This window comes from Poeciliopsis prolifica, unplaced genomic scaffold (assembly GCF_027474105.1).
Source record: "Poeciliopsis prolifica strain line A6 unplaced genomic scaffold, Auburn_PproV2 SCAFFOLD089, whole genome shotgun sequence".
In the NCBI taxonomy this organism is placed as follows: domain Eukaryota; kingdom Metazoa; phylum Chordata; class Actinopteri; order Cyprinodontiformes; family Poeciliidae; genus Poeciliopsis; species Poeciliopsis prolifica.
In genome coordinates, this window is record NW_026562464.1 from 677,071 (window position 1) to 690,540 (window position 13,470).

At 39.3% G+C, this 13,470-nt stretch overlaps 1 protein-coding gene across 6 annotated transcripts in view; it reads right to left on the reverse strand.

Moving 5' to 3' along the window:
* LOC129353379 (suppressor of tumorigenicity 7 protein homolog) overlaps positions 1 to 12,709 on the reverse strand; it is a 53,722-nt gene extending 41,013 nt beyond the window's left edge. For 4 of the 6 annotated variants that reach the window (XM_055022680.1, XM_055022679.1, XM_055022678.1 and 1 more), the window contains exons 1-2: positions 11,651 to 11,748; positions 956 to 991 (exon numbers count right to left, since the gene is read on the reverse strand). In XM_055022680.1, the coding sequence (XP_054878655.1) occupies positions 956 to 991; positions 11,651 to 11,720 (106 nt within the window). In that variant the 5' untranslated portion in view covers positions 11,721 to 11,748. Of the gene's footprint in view, positions 1 to 955; positions 992 to 11,650; positions 11,749 to 12,585 lie in introns of those variants that run through there. The other 2 variants (XM_055022681.1, XM_055022682.1) reach the window with 2 other exon arrangements.
* Positions 12,710 to 13,470: the final 761 nt, after the last annotated feature.

Sequence of the window (13,470 nt, forward strand, 5' to 3'; positions counted from 1 at the left end):
AAACCCAGATCAAGTCTTTGGTCAATAAAAATCTGCACTTTTTAAAGGCTTAACTGTATCATCCATCACAAAGATTACAGTCCAGAGTTTTGAGTGATTCACTGACAGATTTTTGCTGATGGCTGTTGCCGAGTTACTTGCTACCTGTGTTCTGTCTTCCACATACAAGTTACTTTTGGCTCCGACAAGCAGTTACATCAACCCCTGACTTCCTCGCAACATTGAATAGGTGCTGGGTGAGCCACTGCGGCATTAATCAGAAAACAAGAATTCAACCTGAGCTGGAGTGGAGGAAAGAGCTTTTTCTGAAGACATGAGCTCAACATAAACTTCACTGATGGAGGTCAAGGAAAGCGGCTTCCTAGCCCCCTCCTCAAATAAATACAAAGCATAAGTTCGCAGCAGTAAGGTGCTACATAACATCAAGAAGCATCTGAAGCTGGATATGTGACGATAACGGAACTGCACGGCAATCTGACTGAACTGGAAAGCGACAGAAGCAGATCCCTCTGCTTCTGGGAATGATATGATGTTAGCACAAGCATCCATCTTCCGATGTGATCACAGAAAAGTGAGGCACTGGCATTCATCCCACACGTCATCGTTCCGGATTTCTAAATACATTTAACGAGAGGAGATGATTCCGTACGCGCACACAGACGAATCAAGCATTCTTGAGAGTGATAGAAGACAGTGATAGAAAAGCATTAAGCTCAGTAAGACCTGCTAGGCTATGATGCTCTGTGCTAAAATGGTAGATTCCACATTTCTCCCCATGCAGCCTACCACCAGCAACCATGGAGGCAAAAACATCCACAAAAAAAAAAACAGAGAAGGAAGGAAAGATGGAGAAAATCTCGCAATTTTCTTCTTCCCTCAATTGCCTTTAAAAAACCATGTTCATACTGTTGAGTACAAAAACACAAAGAGATAGAAGGATGATGGTAATACTTACATGATGACTCTGTGCCGAACATGGCTGGGCCAGGAGCTGTGATGGAAAGACAGGAGGAGGTGGAGAAGGAGGAAAGAGGAGAGAGAAGGGGTCAGGATTGGGTGGAGGGTGAGGGGGGTTAAAAGAAGAGAGAGAGAGATGGGGTTGATGAGCAGGCAGCTACACAGCGGGGGTCATCAAAGCAACACAATGCAGCCAGCCGGCCGTTGCTGCCTCCCAGACAGCCAGATGCCCCGGCACCGCTATCTGTTAAAAATCCCTCCACTCAGATCACGGACGTTCAGCAAGTCCAACCGTCAATTACGAGAGCTTTTCAGAACAACTCTTCCTCAAAGCAGAAAAAAAAAATCACTTAAAAAAAAATCAACAGAAGCCCTTTGCAGTGATAGAAAAGCGTTCCCATCCAGACTAAGAGTACAGGGAGGTTGTGGCTAGCTACTGCATCTCTCTGCTTTCTGTATCCTCATTTTTATCTTCTCCACTCCCTCACTTCTCATCCCACTGTAGAATCCACTAATGAAGACGGAGAGAGAGAGGGAAGGAATAGGAAAGGGGGGTTGACAAACTACGAATCTGGAGAGGAGCTGCTGCTGCAGCTGCTGTAAGACAATAGCCATACACAAACAGAGGGACATCAGGATGGGGGTGGGAGAGAGAGCTGTAAAAAGACGACTGCTACTGGACAGCGAGGGAGGGAAGAGAGGAGAAAATAAAAAAGGGAGGACCTACGAAGAAATGAGGATCTCAGAGGAAAGGTGTGAGCGAAAGAGGAGTGATTTAGCCTTCCCTTCATCAATGGAAGCAAGAGCAACAAAGATGACTGTGGGAAGGTCTGTTGGCCATATTGGTTGGGCACCGGATATTTTTAGCTTGACTTATTACGCACACAACACACAAAAATACACTACTTGTTGCTTGATAAGACTTAACTAGTGAAGCTAAAAATACAGGATTCAGGAAGAAGCCTTACCAGAAACCTTTTGGTGGAGGCAACAAAAAGAGGCAGGAAGGGCTGTTGGCCCACCAGGGTTTCCACCGAAGCCCCAAAGTAGGGGCGCTACTGCAGTCCATCTGCGGCCCATAAAGTTTCTGTGTTAAAAAAAAATGCTAAAAGCTGCAAAAATTTGGAGGTGGATGTGTAGGCATCATAATTTTAAAATAATTGCATTATGGCCTCATGGTGTTATTTCCAAATTACGATGAGGTAGGGACGGCACAACTGGTACGCACACTCTCGCACCCAGTTCAGTGGGTCAACTATACACCGAGGGGAAGATGATTTATTTTTCCTTTTCAATTATTAATTATTAATATGGTTTCATTCAAGATCAGTTATTTATATATACCAGGGCTAAGGAATTGTGCTGTGACTTTAAGAGGAGCTGTTTTCTTCTTCTGTGTTTTTTTATGGGGCCCGAGACAGATTCTGTTCTCTTATCGTAAGCTTGAATAAAAGTCTGGACTGCTACGCTATTCCCTCTCAGTGTTCTGCTCTTTCTCCACCTACGACCTCCTATTTTATGGTAACACAGATTTACCTCACATCGTAGTGTTACACTAGCTTAACCCGTCCTCACTGTCACTGTTGCATAAAAAACCTTAGTTAAAATAAACCACGCTTAGCCTAATAGGGGCCAAGTAAGGCCCAGCAATAATTGTGATAATTATGTTGTTTTGCGATCATTTTGAGGTAATATGTTGATTACAACATAAGCTTTAATTTACTAAGAACTCTATTTATTGGAAATAAACAAAAACACAATCGAGACCATAAAAATTTTTATTGCAATCTCTCTGTAAGCAATATTTTCATGGAAAAAAATACAAATCCTCAGACTGCAAATAATTAAGTTAATTTTAATTTATTATGCCATTTAAATTTTAGTTACTTATTGCAACAGGCTTCAGTCAGGTCTATATTTTTTTTCCTTTGAGGAATAATTAGTAATTTTACTACAATTACTGTTGGGACAGTTCAGCTATTAATTTATCCAAAAATAGGCCAAAAAGTGTTTGTATACATTTTTAAATCTGACATCTGTGGTTAGATGCAGTTCAACCCTCAAACTCTATCTACATCAATGCATCTCAGCTAGTTCAGGTTTTCCCACATCTTTACAGACAAACTGAAACTTAATTACTTGTGGTGAAACCACTGAATATAACTGCTGGGGTTTTTTTCTTTTTGGTTTTTCATTGATGGCTGAATAAGAACTGTATTTGAATTAGCTCTTGCATAATGATGCACCTGTGTGACAGTGGGACAAGCTGATCCAGTGCAGTGGTGAGACTGAACAACAGCCTGCTAAATAAATAGACATTCATTGGGAGGGTGTTTTCCAGGCCCTAACTGTGAATGAGATAAAGCATTTGGATTAGCTCAGCTGCTGAAGACAGAAGCACGTGTGGATGGAGGTTTCAGCTCTTTTGTCACTTACACCCTCTTCATTCACTCTTCATGTCTTTGTCCTTCAGGAACAAACCAGAGGAACCCTCATGTATGCTTGCTGCACTGTAAAGACACACCTGACGCTCCATTTTCGTTTTCAGTACAATGTAGTCCAATTTTTTCATTTTATTTTTATGTATAGTGTGTGTCAAGCAGTCCACTGTAACATTTAGAACATGAAGTTGAAAACAGTGATAATCTTGCTCCAATGATACATAGATGTGGGTGGGATTTATAGCAGCAAATGAACAATTTGTTCCTGAGGCAGAAAGATGAAGCACATCACATTACACATCACATAGAAGTGGAAATGATACCAGCTAAACTTAATGCGTGTACCAAACTAAAAAGAATAATTTACAATATGAATATCAGGATTTTTTTCTATTTATATTTGACTTTGAGAATTTTCCACTTTGAGAAAGTGACAGGTCTAAGATACTGTGAAGAAACAGATTTGATTTGATAAATAGATTGTTAGATTGTCTGTGATAGTAATCAAATAATTAATAAATTTATTCACTCAACCAAACACATTTTATTGTCAGTGTACAAAAACATTGTAAAACTTCATCTGCATGAGTGAAAAGGAGCAGGAAGAAGAAAAACTTATAAAAACCTGGCCTTTTATTAATAATTACAAAATAAATCTTTTTCTTTTCATGGCCGCATATATAAAATTAAGAATATAGCTTACAAACATATCATTCTCCCCAGTGTTAACTCAAGTGTGTCATGAAGAGGTGAGTAGTGGAGGTGGTGAGGCAGACGCTGGCGACCCAGGTAGGTGAATGGTGAATATTTAATGATGAAAAATAGTCCAATAACAACAACAAACAGTCAAAGACGTAGTCCGCGGCCAGGCAGCACGGCTGAGCGGAAGCCAGGGCTCAACGCCGGTAGCAGCTGGTCATACAGGCGGCTAAAAAACACACAACGGCAGACAAAGGCAAAGTACGATAAACAACGACAAGGACCCCGACGAGGAACAGAGGACACAGGAGGGACTAAATACACAGAGGGTAATCAAGGGAACGAGAGACACCTGGGAACAATCAAGGGGAAGACAGGACAACGAGGAGACTCAGGACACAGAAACTCGGAATAAAAACACAGAAAAAACACAGAACCTGACAAAGTGTTTTCTTATGAAGTATTTTGAATTGGTTTAAAGTAGTGTACTTTTTCAAATCTTCATCCAAACTATTCCATAATTTGACTCCATGCACCAAAATGCACATTTGTTGTAAAGTAGTCTGCACAATTTTACTTTTGAATTCATAGCTTCTTCGGTTATTTCTGTCACTTGAGCTTGAGACAAAAAATGGGTTTACCACCTGTATCAAGGCATATCTGGGGTTTTTTGAAAGTTAAAACTCACTTTCTTTCCATCATTCTGAAGATCTAAACTCCATCCAAGGAGATTCTTGAAATGTGTTGGCTGAACAGAGACTATTGAAATGAGTGTAGTGCATGAAATACAAAGACAGCTGTTGGAAATATATAAAGTCAGAAAAATGTTGGCTTTTAAAACTGTTCTCCTTTGAAAATGTTTCAAAAATATACGGTACTTAAAAAAGAGGCTAACTTTGCTTGTATTCACTCCTCATGGCCAAAATATTGATTTTCAAAAAAATTAACTATTAATATACTAGAAATAATTGCATTATATGTATAACAACAAGTAGGGCTGTCACAATAATCAGTAAATTGTATAATAAATTAAAACAAAGTCAATGATTTTCATTGGCATGATTGATAGTCTTTTTTTTCTCTCTTTCTACCAAAAATTGGGTGACAAAAGTCGTCAGTCAGGTGCTTTGGTCTCAACTAAATGGACAATTTTGTCTACAAATACTTCAAAAATCATTTTATTTGTCATTTTTCATTTTTAATATTTAAAAGGTCTTCCAGTTTCAGTATAAAATGTTCATTAGAATGTAGTTTACTGATCTTTTAGAAACTAGAATTTTTTCACAGTACAGCAAACATAAAGGAAATATATTTCACTTGTTACAGTCCTCAATAACGGAAACCCCAAATAATAAGAAGTCTAACCAGCTATTTGAAGAATATACTTATTTTCATATAGGTTATTTGAAATAACAGGAAATTAAATGAATCAAAGATACTAACTTGTGTCAAAATCAATAAACTGCAAACACAGCATTGCTCAGAGATAATGTCCCAATGAGGCAGACTGTTAGGAAAAAAGCAATACTGGAGGATGAAACCTGCTAGCTGCAGTATCGCTAAAAGCTAATGTTACCACACTAGCCATGTTTCTGTCCATATTTCTGGACTTTTGTCATCAAGTCTTTGGTAGAAAGAGAGAGAAAAGACAAAAACAAAAAAATAAATAAATAAATCATTCAAAAGAAAATTATTGACTTTGCTCTAATTTATCATGCGATTAATTGATTTAATGATTTACTGCTTTGTGACAGGCCTAAAAGCAAATCCTCTTTCTAAAGCAAGGATGTTTAAAATACAGGCAGGATTTGGCTTATCGGTGACTGGGCCTTTTTTCATTTCTAACACAATCAGGATGTAAATTCTTAAAAACTGTAAGTGCCGCCAGGTGAATGAAGCTAAAAAAGAAAAGCCACGATGCTGACCTTAAATGTGTTCCATCTTTTCACTACTTTTCCTCCGTAGCCAGGATTTAGGAGCATTTCATCCCTGAACAATGTACACCTCACCCTGCCCCCACTTCCATCATAACATGCCACCCTGAAAAAGCATCCTTCACTGGTTGCTAGGCAACTAAAAATAAGCAGCAGAGGAGTCTGGCCATCCTTCTGCAAAAGGAAATATGAGAAGGTGACGAACGATCTTATTATTGGAGGCCTGACCAGGAACCTGCAGAACAGAGTAGCTGATCAGGACAACAGCTGATCAGGAAAGAAATCAGAGATCTCAATACTGTAAAGTTAGCAATATTCGCTCTATTCTTGGTCCCGTTAAGGACCAATTATCATTTCCAAAGAGATGCTTGCTGAGAAAAAGCACGAAGTAGGAAGACAACAGTTCCTGGTATGTAGTGAGCTGTATTTTCAAAGTAATTGATGTGTAGTTCATCAAGTACATACAGGACTTGTTTGTCTGTTGTAACAATCACACAACTATAGACATGCCCTTTCTTCTACTGAATGGGTGTTTACAGCTGCACCTTCCATCAGACAAATTTCCATTTCCAGAGAAGTTTGGTACGTGGACCCAAAGGAAACTTGAATTATTTTTGAGATCAGGGATTTATTTTCCCATAAACAGATATGAAATCAAGATTAATGGAAGAATTCAAATTTAAAGCAACCACCAAAAACCCTACAAATGTGTGCAGGCTTGTAAACTAGGGAGAAGGAAAATACTTTACTCACTTGGAATACAATATTAATCAACAGATTAAAGAATAAAGAAAATATCATGTTATAGATGTCTGTTTTGTTTTTTTTTCGTCTGGTGCTGTTACTTTGCACCAGGTTATTGTCTAGTTATTGTCCAAGTCTAGGATAGACTGACATTAAATCAAAATTTTAACCACTGGGTTAAAAATGTCAGTAGGTGGGATGTTCCAATTAGGGGTGCACCGATTACAGTTTTCTGGCCAATCGCTAATCTAAAAAAACCTAACCTGCTGACACCAATTGTTTTTTAAAAGTCACTAAGTTGGATACAACAATGAGATGACTATTGTCAACGTATGCAATGTAGATGTGACCTGGTTGTTGGTTAGCAACCTTAATGGCAGAGCAAAAGGAGGCTGTAGTTGACAGTTCACATATAAGTATCTACTGAACTCCTAATGCGCTACATGTGTTTAATGCTTAAGTACTATTGTCCCTATAAGTTCAAAAATAACCTGAGATTAAAGCTGCAAGCAGCCTCGAGCGGCCCTCACAGCCAAGCGCCGCTCCGGCCTATTTTCCACCGCGGGGTACCAGCAACTGCCAGCTAGCCACCACAGAAGTTCTAATGCGGTTTTCAGCACCGCCGCCAGCACGGCACCGCGGAAGCTGTTGCGCAGTTTCCGCGCCAATCCACCGGGCGGTACCCATTGATGCATTCAGCGGCACTCCTTGACGACGCACAAAAAAATGTGGTGCAGATGAGATTATTCTTTTAGGCTGTTAATACAATCAATAATATTGTAGTACAGTGGCATTTGCTTGGGACTTATGGGCACTATCAAAGTGACAAATATCAATATTATTGATGTCTTTGTGCTTTGGTCCGTTGCCATCATTGAAATGCAATGGTGCAATTGATGGTCAGAGGAATTTGAATTTTACACAACGCAACCTGATGGATGACTTAGTTTTATCTTAACACAAGATTTGAAAAAGAAAGAAAAAAAACAATAACACTATGGTAAGTAAATAATGTAAAGGTCAAACTAAGTAAAGCAATCCAACACTGTTGCAGGAGTACAGAAAAAGTGTAGAGCAATTAAAAAGAAAACATATCAGTAAACTATTACTGGTATTAAAAAATCCTAGTTGTAATAAATGAAGAAAAGAACACATCCGGAGAGCGTCTGTTATCCCACAGATTCTTGTTCATTTCATGACAGTTTGCATTGATTCAAATATGTGCAGGCAGTCAAATACTAACTGCATTTAAATGCAGGCCACTGGAAATACCATCCATTAAACCGTGTTTGTATGCAAAGCAGGGAGAAGAGACGAGGAGAATTAGCCACCTGCCTCTGAACGCAGGTGTCAGCCTCACACGACGGCCACATTCCAACTGCTGACTTACAAATTCAGAAAGGCTTTACATCATAAACAAATAGCTGTCACTAAATATAAACGTTAAATGAAGAATCAGTTAAATCAATAGAATCATTAAATGTTTGAAACAATGAATGAGAAAACAGCTCCAGTGAGAAGTTGGGTTTTATCCACCAGGATGGATGTTTTACATCCAGTCTCTCTCCAGTCTGAAGAATGGTGGAAAGAAATTAAAGTAATTAATAATTTACTACTTTAATAACCCACGGTAATTGAAAATTAAAGTGCAATTAATTTGACTAATTCTAAAAATTCTAATATCTGAGACACAAAAAATGCCTTTGCTTCTTTACGTTTCCAGTCAGTGGGAAAAACAAAGAGTTTATCCTTTAAAACATGTTTTTAGAGATTATGAGAATTACATTTTTTGTACATTAAATTTCTCCACAACTTATAAATGTAATTCACCATTATTATTTCTATGAAAAACCTAATAGCTATTTTTTTCCTGACTACCTAAAGAAAAACACACACCCTTTTAACTCAACACTGTTGCGTTGAGGTGTATGTCCAAAACTGATCCATTTAACAAAATCAGCAGTCATAAGTTCTCCTTGTTAGAAATAAAACTGGCCAGATTAGGTGAGATGAATTTTGAATGAACTTTAGTTCACCTTCAGAGGGTTCTTCAGGTAACCCTTAGCAACCTCAAGTGTTTGCTAGCTTCACAAGCTTTCAGACTCCGTGGGTCACATATTCCTGTGACAGCGTCATTGTTAGCTTTGAAGAACCCTGAATGGGTGATTAAAAAGAAATGTCAAAAAAACTGGAAGAAATGATCAGAGCTCAGACATGTGGCCGTCCTCAGCAGATATGAATGGAGAAGCTAAGAGACTTGTGCCTGGACCAATGGGCAGGCACAGTGGAGCAGGCATTTCTTGCTGAGATCACATTACCAGTACACTGCTGCTGCTGCTGCTGCTGCTCAGCTTCTAAATAAAGACTTGTGACCAGTCTGCTCTGGATTTGCGGTGAACAAGGGCTGTGGCTGGGTGTGTTGCGTCACTGAGCTCACTCGGAAAATCCTTGATGGTTGCTGAGTAAATTAAATAAAAATCAGCTAATACAGGAAATTTTCTAGTTACTAATTAAGAAAAATGCATTTATACAAGTCACAACAAAGTGCTTGTAGTGGAATTTTAGACAATAGCTTATGATTCTTTGATTGTAACCCAAAAAAGGCGTTTACATTAGGTCGTCACATTAATTTGAGCCTCATTGTATTTTCACCCTGCTTGAACTAAAGGGGGAACCACAGAAGGTAAAGATGAGACTCCTCTATGTTCAAGGTTGGGTCTGCCCAGTGAAGTGTTACGATGCTGGAAACCAGGTTTCCGGGCTCCTGCTGAGGAACTTTGTGATTAGTACGTCGTGACTCTCTGTTGGTTACAGCAGACCAAACTCATCGCACACTGGACACATTTGCTTGCTGTTGCGTTTCTTGCAAGAAAGAATAAAGAGCTGCCTTGAGTGAAAATTACTGATTTCTACTTGGTAACCAATTGTGACGGTTCATTAGGGGAAACTACTTTGTCTTAATTTTCAGTGTTCCACAGGAAAATATATATAAAAAAAAAACCAATAAAAGCAATAATTTTATTATGCAACAAAAAATTATCTTTATAATTTATCACCTAAACTTTCTGACTGTGAGATTTTTTATTATAAAAATAAATAAAAAATTAATTCTTAATTACTCATATTTTAAACACAATCACTTTCCAACATTGCTTTCTTTTTTTCTTTAAAACAATTCAAACTGAAAAAAAAAAAAAAAAAAAAAAAAAAAAACAGTTCTGGTCACTTCAAAGTACATCGATATGGCATGGAAGCAGACCTACTGCTCCATAGCAGGAATACTATTCCTTATGGGATTGAACATTTGGATTGGATAGGGAAAATTTCCCTATCCAACCCTATCCACCTGCTGAGGACATAGGAGAACAGTTTTGCTGCTGCTGCAAAGTTTGCAAGTGTGTATGAGAACAACACACACGCACACACACCCACACACTCACACAAGGCTGCCAGCCAATAACAGCTTTGTGACAAGAAGGGTAACGAAAACACTTCATTCCAATCACCTGGAACAGAAAACTCCCAAGGAGACAAAAACATCCCAGTTTAAATAAAATGAAACATTTGTGGAATTAGATAAAGTCCTAAACATTGTCAAGGGGAATCCCACACAGTTCACACTTCTGATAAACCACCAAAAGGGAAGAAACGAACAGAAACAACGTCGCAGAGGAAGGGGAAGTGAGGGAAGGCTATCAGTTGAGTTCTTCTGATTGGCTCAATTCAAGGTGTCTCTCAGTCTGCCATTCACAAAACACAAAGGTAATAATACAGCCATGTTTCAGCAGATTTAATTGTGATTTTAATTCACCTTCACTGTGTTAAACTGATGAAGTAGAAATCTTTGCTATTGATTAGAGAGCTAAATTATTGTTTTCTCTAAGTTTCAGTGGCATCATTATAGAGCTAAACAAAATCACATCAACTATTAATCCAATGTGAAAAGGTAAAAGCACAAAACTTAATGAAAAGACAAAAATCAATTTAAAACTCCATTATAGACCCATGAGATAATTAAGAGATTATTTGTTTCTTTAGCTTCGCATAATTATTTATGATCTTGAAAAATCATATATCCCTATAATGTCCTCTTATGTTTTGATAAACTCTAGATTAGAGTCATACAGAGTTAATTTAGTTGCTTTATCTGAACAGTTCTTTTTTGAGGATGGAACGATCATACAACAAACTTATTTGGATCATCAAATAACATATTTGAATGTTATTAATACACCGTTGGTAGCATTCTGACAAATGGTGTCTCACCCGCTGATTACAATTTTGGGTTTACCAATTTTTTGTTGTAAGTTGGCAACAGTGTAACCCAGTGGGTCTGTCAGTCAGCCCAAAATTAAGGGAATTGCACTTCTCTAGCATAAACCTTCCATACTTTCAGTTGAATGTCCTTAAGAAGTCACTATTATTTTTTCTAGCCTTTTAAAATTTTCTGATGAAAACCTTCTCATTTAAAATTAAGATTTAAATAAATTATTTTAGTTCAACCAACAAGTTTCTTAAGTAATGAAACAGGTACTTCTCATAAAACAGTAAAACTATGTAAACGAGGCATTAGGTTTGAAGAAAGAAAATAATAATGAAACCCTATCTTTTATTGTTGTTGTTTTTAATTATATATATTGTTCCTGTGGAACACTGAAAATAAAGACGAAGTAGTTTCCCCTAATGAACCGTCACAATTGATTTATACCCTTTTAAAACAATGTTTGGGCTTTTTCCCAAATCTGTTTCAAAAACAGCAGAAGCGCCTGTTCCTTCAGGAAGTGACAAGGTCAGTGCAGACGGCGCGCGTCACATTTGACCTCTTACAAAAACCGAAATTGTTCATGATTTCAAGTCAACAATTCGTTTACTCACACAAAGAGAATTCAATACCGCGGGAAGTCAATTTGTGTTTGCGGGCTCTCCTGCTCCAGCCAGCTGTCATTCTTCGGCGCTCGGCACGGCCCCAGCAGAGCCGGTCACAGCAGAGCCGGTCACAGCAGAGCCGGCCCCAGCAGAGCCGGCCCCAGCAGAGCCGGCCACAGCAGAGCCGGTCCCAGCAGAGCCGGCCACAGCAGAGCCGGTCACAGCAGAGCCGGCCCCAGCAGAGCCGGTCACAGCAGAGCCGGCCACAGCAGAGCCGGTCACAGCAGAGCCGGCCCCAGCAGAGCCGGCCCCAGCAGAGCCGGCCCCAGCAGAGCCGGCCACAGCAGAGCCGGTCACAGCAGAGCCGGCCCCAGCAGAGCCGGTCACAGCCGCTGTGACAGCAATGCGACCAGTCATGCCAACGCTGGAACCAGCACTTCCAGATCAAACCCGACCAGTCGACAGGGGTCAAGAGCTGGATAAGATGGAACCTTTATTCTGACGTGCGCTTCATTTAAACTACCTGAACGTGAGTTCATTCCTTTTCAAAAGAGGAAACAGACAGGTGGGCGAAATAATCAGTCAACTTTTGACAGTGAACACAAGAGCGCTGCCCTGAAACATGACGGGGACTATTTAACACAATGCACAGCTCTGCTGCCTGGAGCTTGCTAACAGCACTGGGCAAGAAAGAGAGTTTATACTGGAAACTTCCCCAGTAAGCAAACCACATTTTTGCGCGCGTGAGGAAATACGACTTTTACCTGGCTAGAAGTCATATTTCTAGCCAGGTAGCCTCTCACCTTACCCGGCTAGCTAACAGCTAATTTCAATTCCCTCCTGTTTGGAAAGCGTAAAAACTTAACATTAAAGCGAGGAAAAACGAAGGCAAGGGGATGACCCTGATCGGACAGACATTAGAAAAGCAGTGTGTGAGAGCTAACCTTAATTCGTGAGAGTGGGAAAGCCGGTGAACTCCTTATTCGGATTTAGCATTTCTCCCAGCGTAACTCCAACATGTGTCTAAACTGTGTGTATACGTGTCTGCAAAGTGAGCTACACTGCTAACGTCGGCTAACAGTTACCAGACAGCCGCAGGGCTCTCGCATTGGTTCAATAGCGCCTACCCCCTCCAGATGTCGCTATCTTACCATTATTGGAATTATTTATTTATTTTTATTTTTTCTTTAAAAAGTCACGTTGGACTCGCTTTTTGAATTTTATGCCATAACATTCTGACATTATTCCTGCATTTTTTTCTCCTTTAAAAATTCCAAATCTAAATATTTAAAAAATATATTTTGTCACCTTGCCCTGCGACAGGTCAGAGGTGACCCCACCCCTGACCCAGAACGCAGCTGGAGAGGCACCAGGACAAAGGTGAACAGAAAATAGATGGATGGATGGATTTTGTGACCTTCATAAAATAATGACCTATGCCATTTTTTGCCAAATATGCTAAGATTGTTTTGCCAAAATTACCACCCCTTTCTTGCGAACAGATAATTTAGGCTATATATAATAAGGATTACCGGTACATAATAGATAGATTTTTCATAGTAATGTTCATGAAAAATATATTTGGAAAAAACAGCTACTGTCTACATCAAGTTTAAGAGCAAATGCATGCTCAATTGGGTTAAGATCTGGTGATTGATTTGGCCATTGCAGAATATTCCACCTTTTTGCTCTCATGAACTCCTGGGTAGCTTTGGCTGTATGTTTGGGGTCATTATCCATCTGTACTGTGAAGCGCCGTCCGATCAACTTTGCAGCATTTGGCTGAATCTGGGCTGACAGTATATCCCGGTACACTTCAGAATTCATCC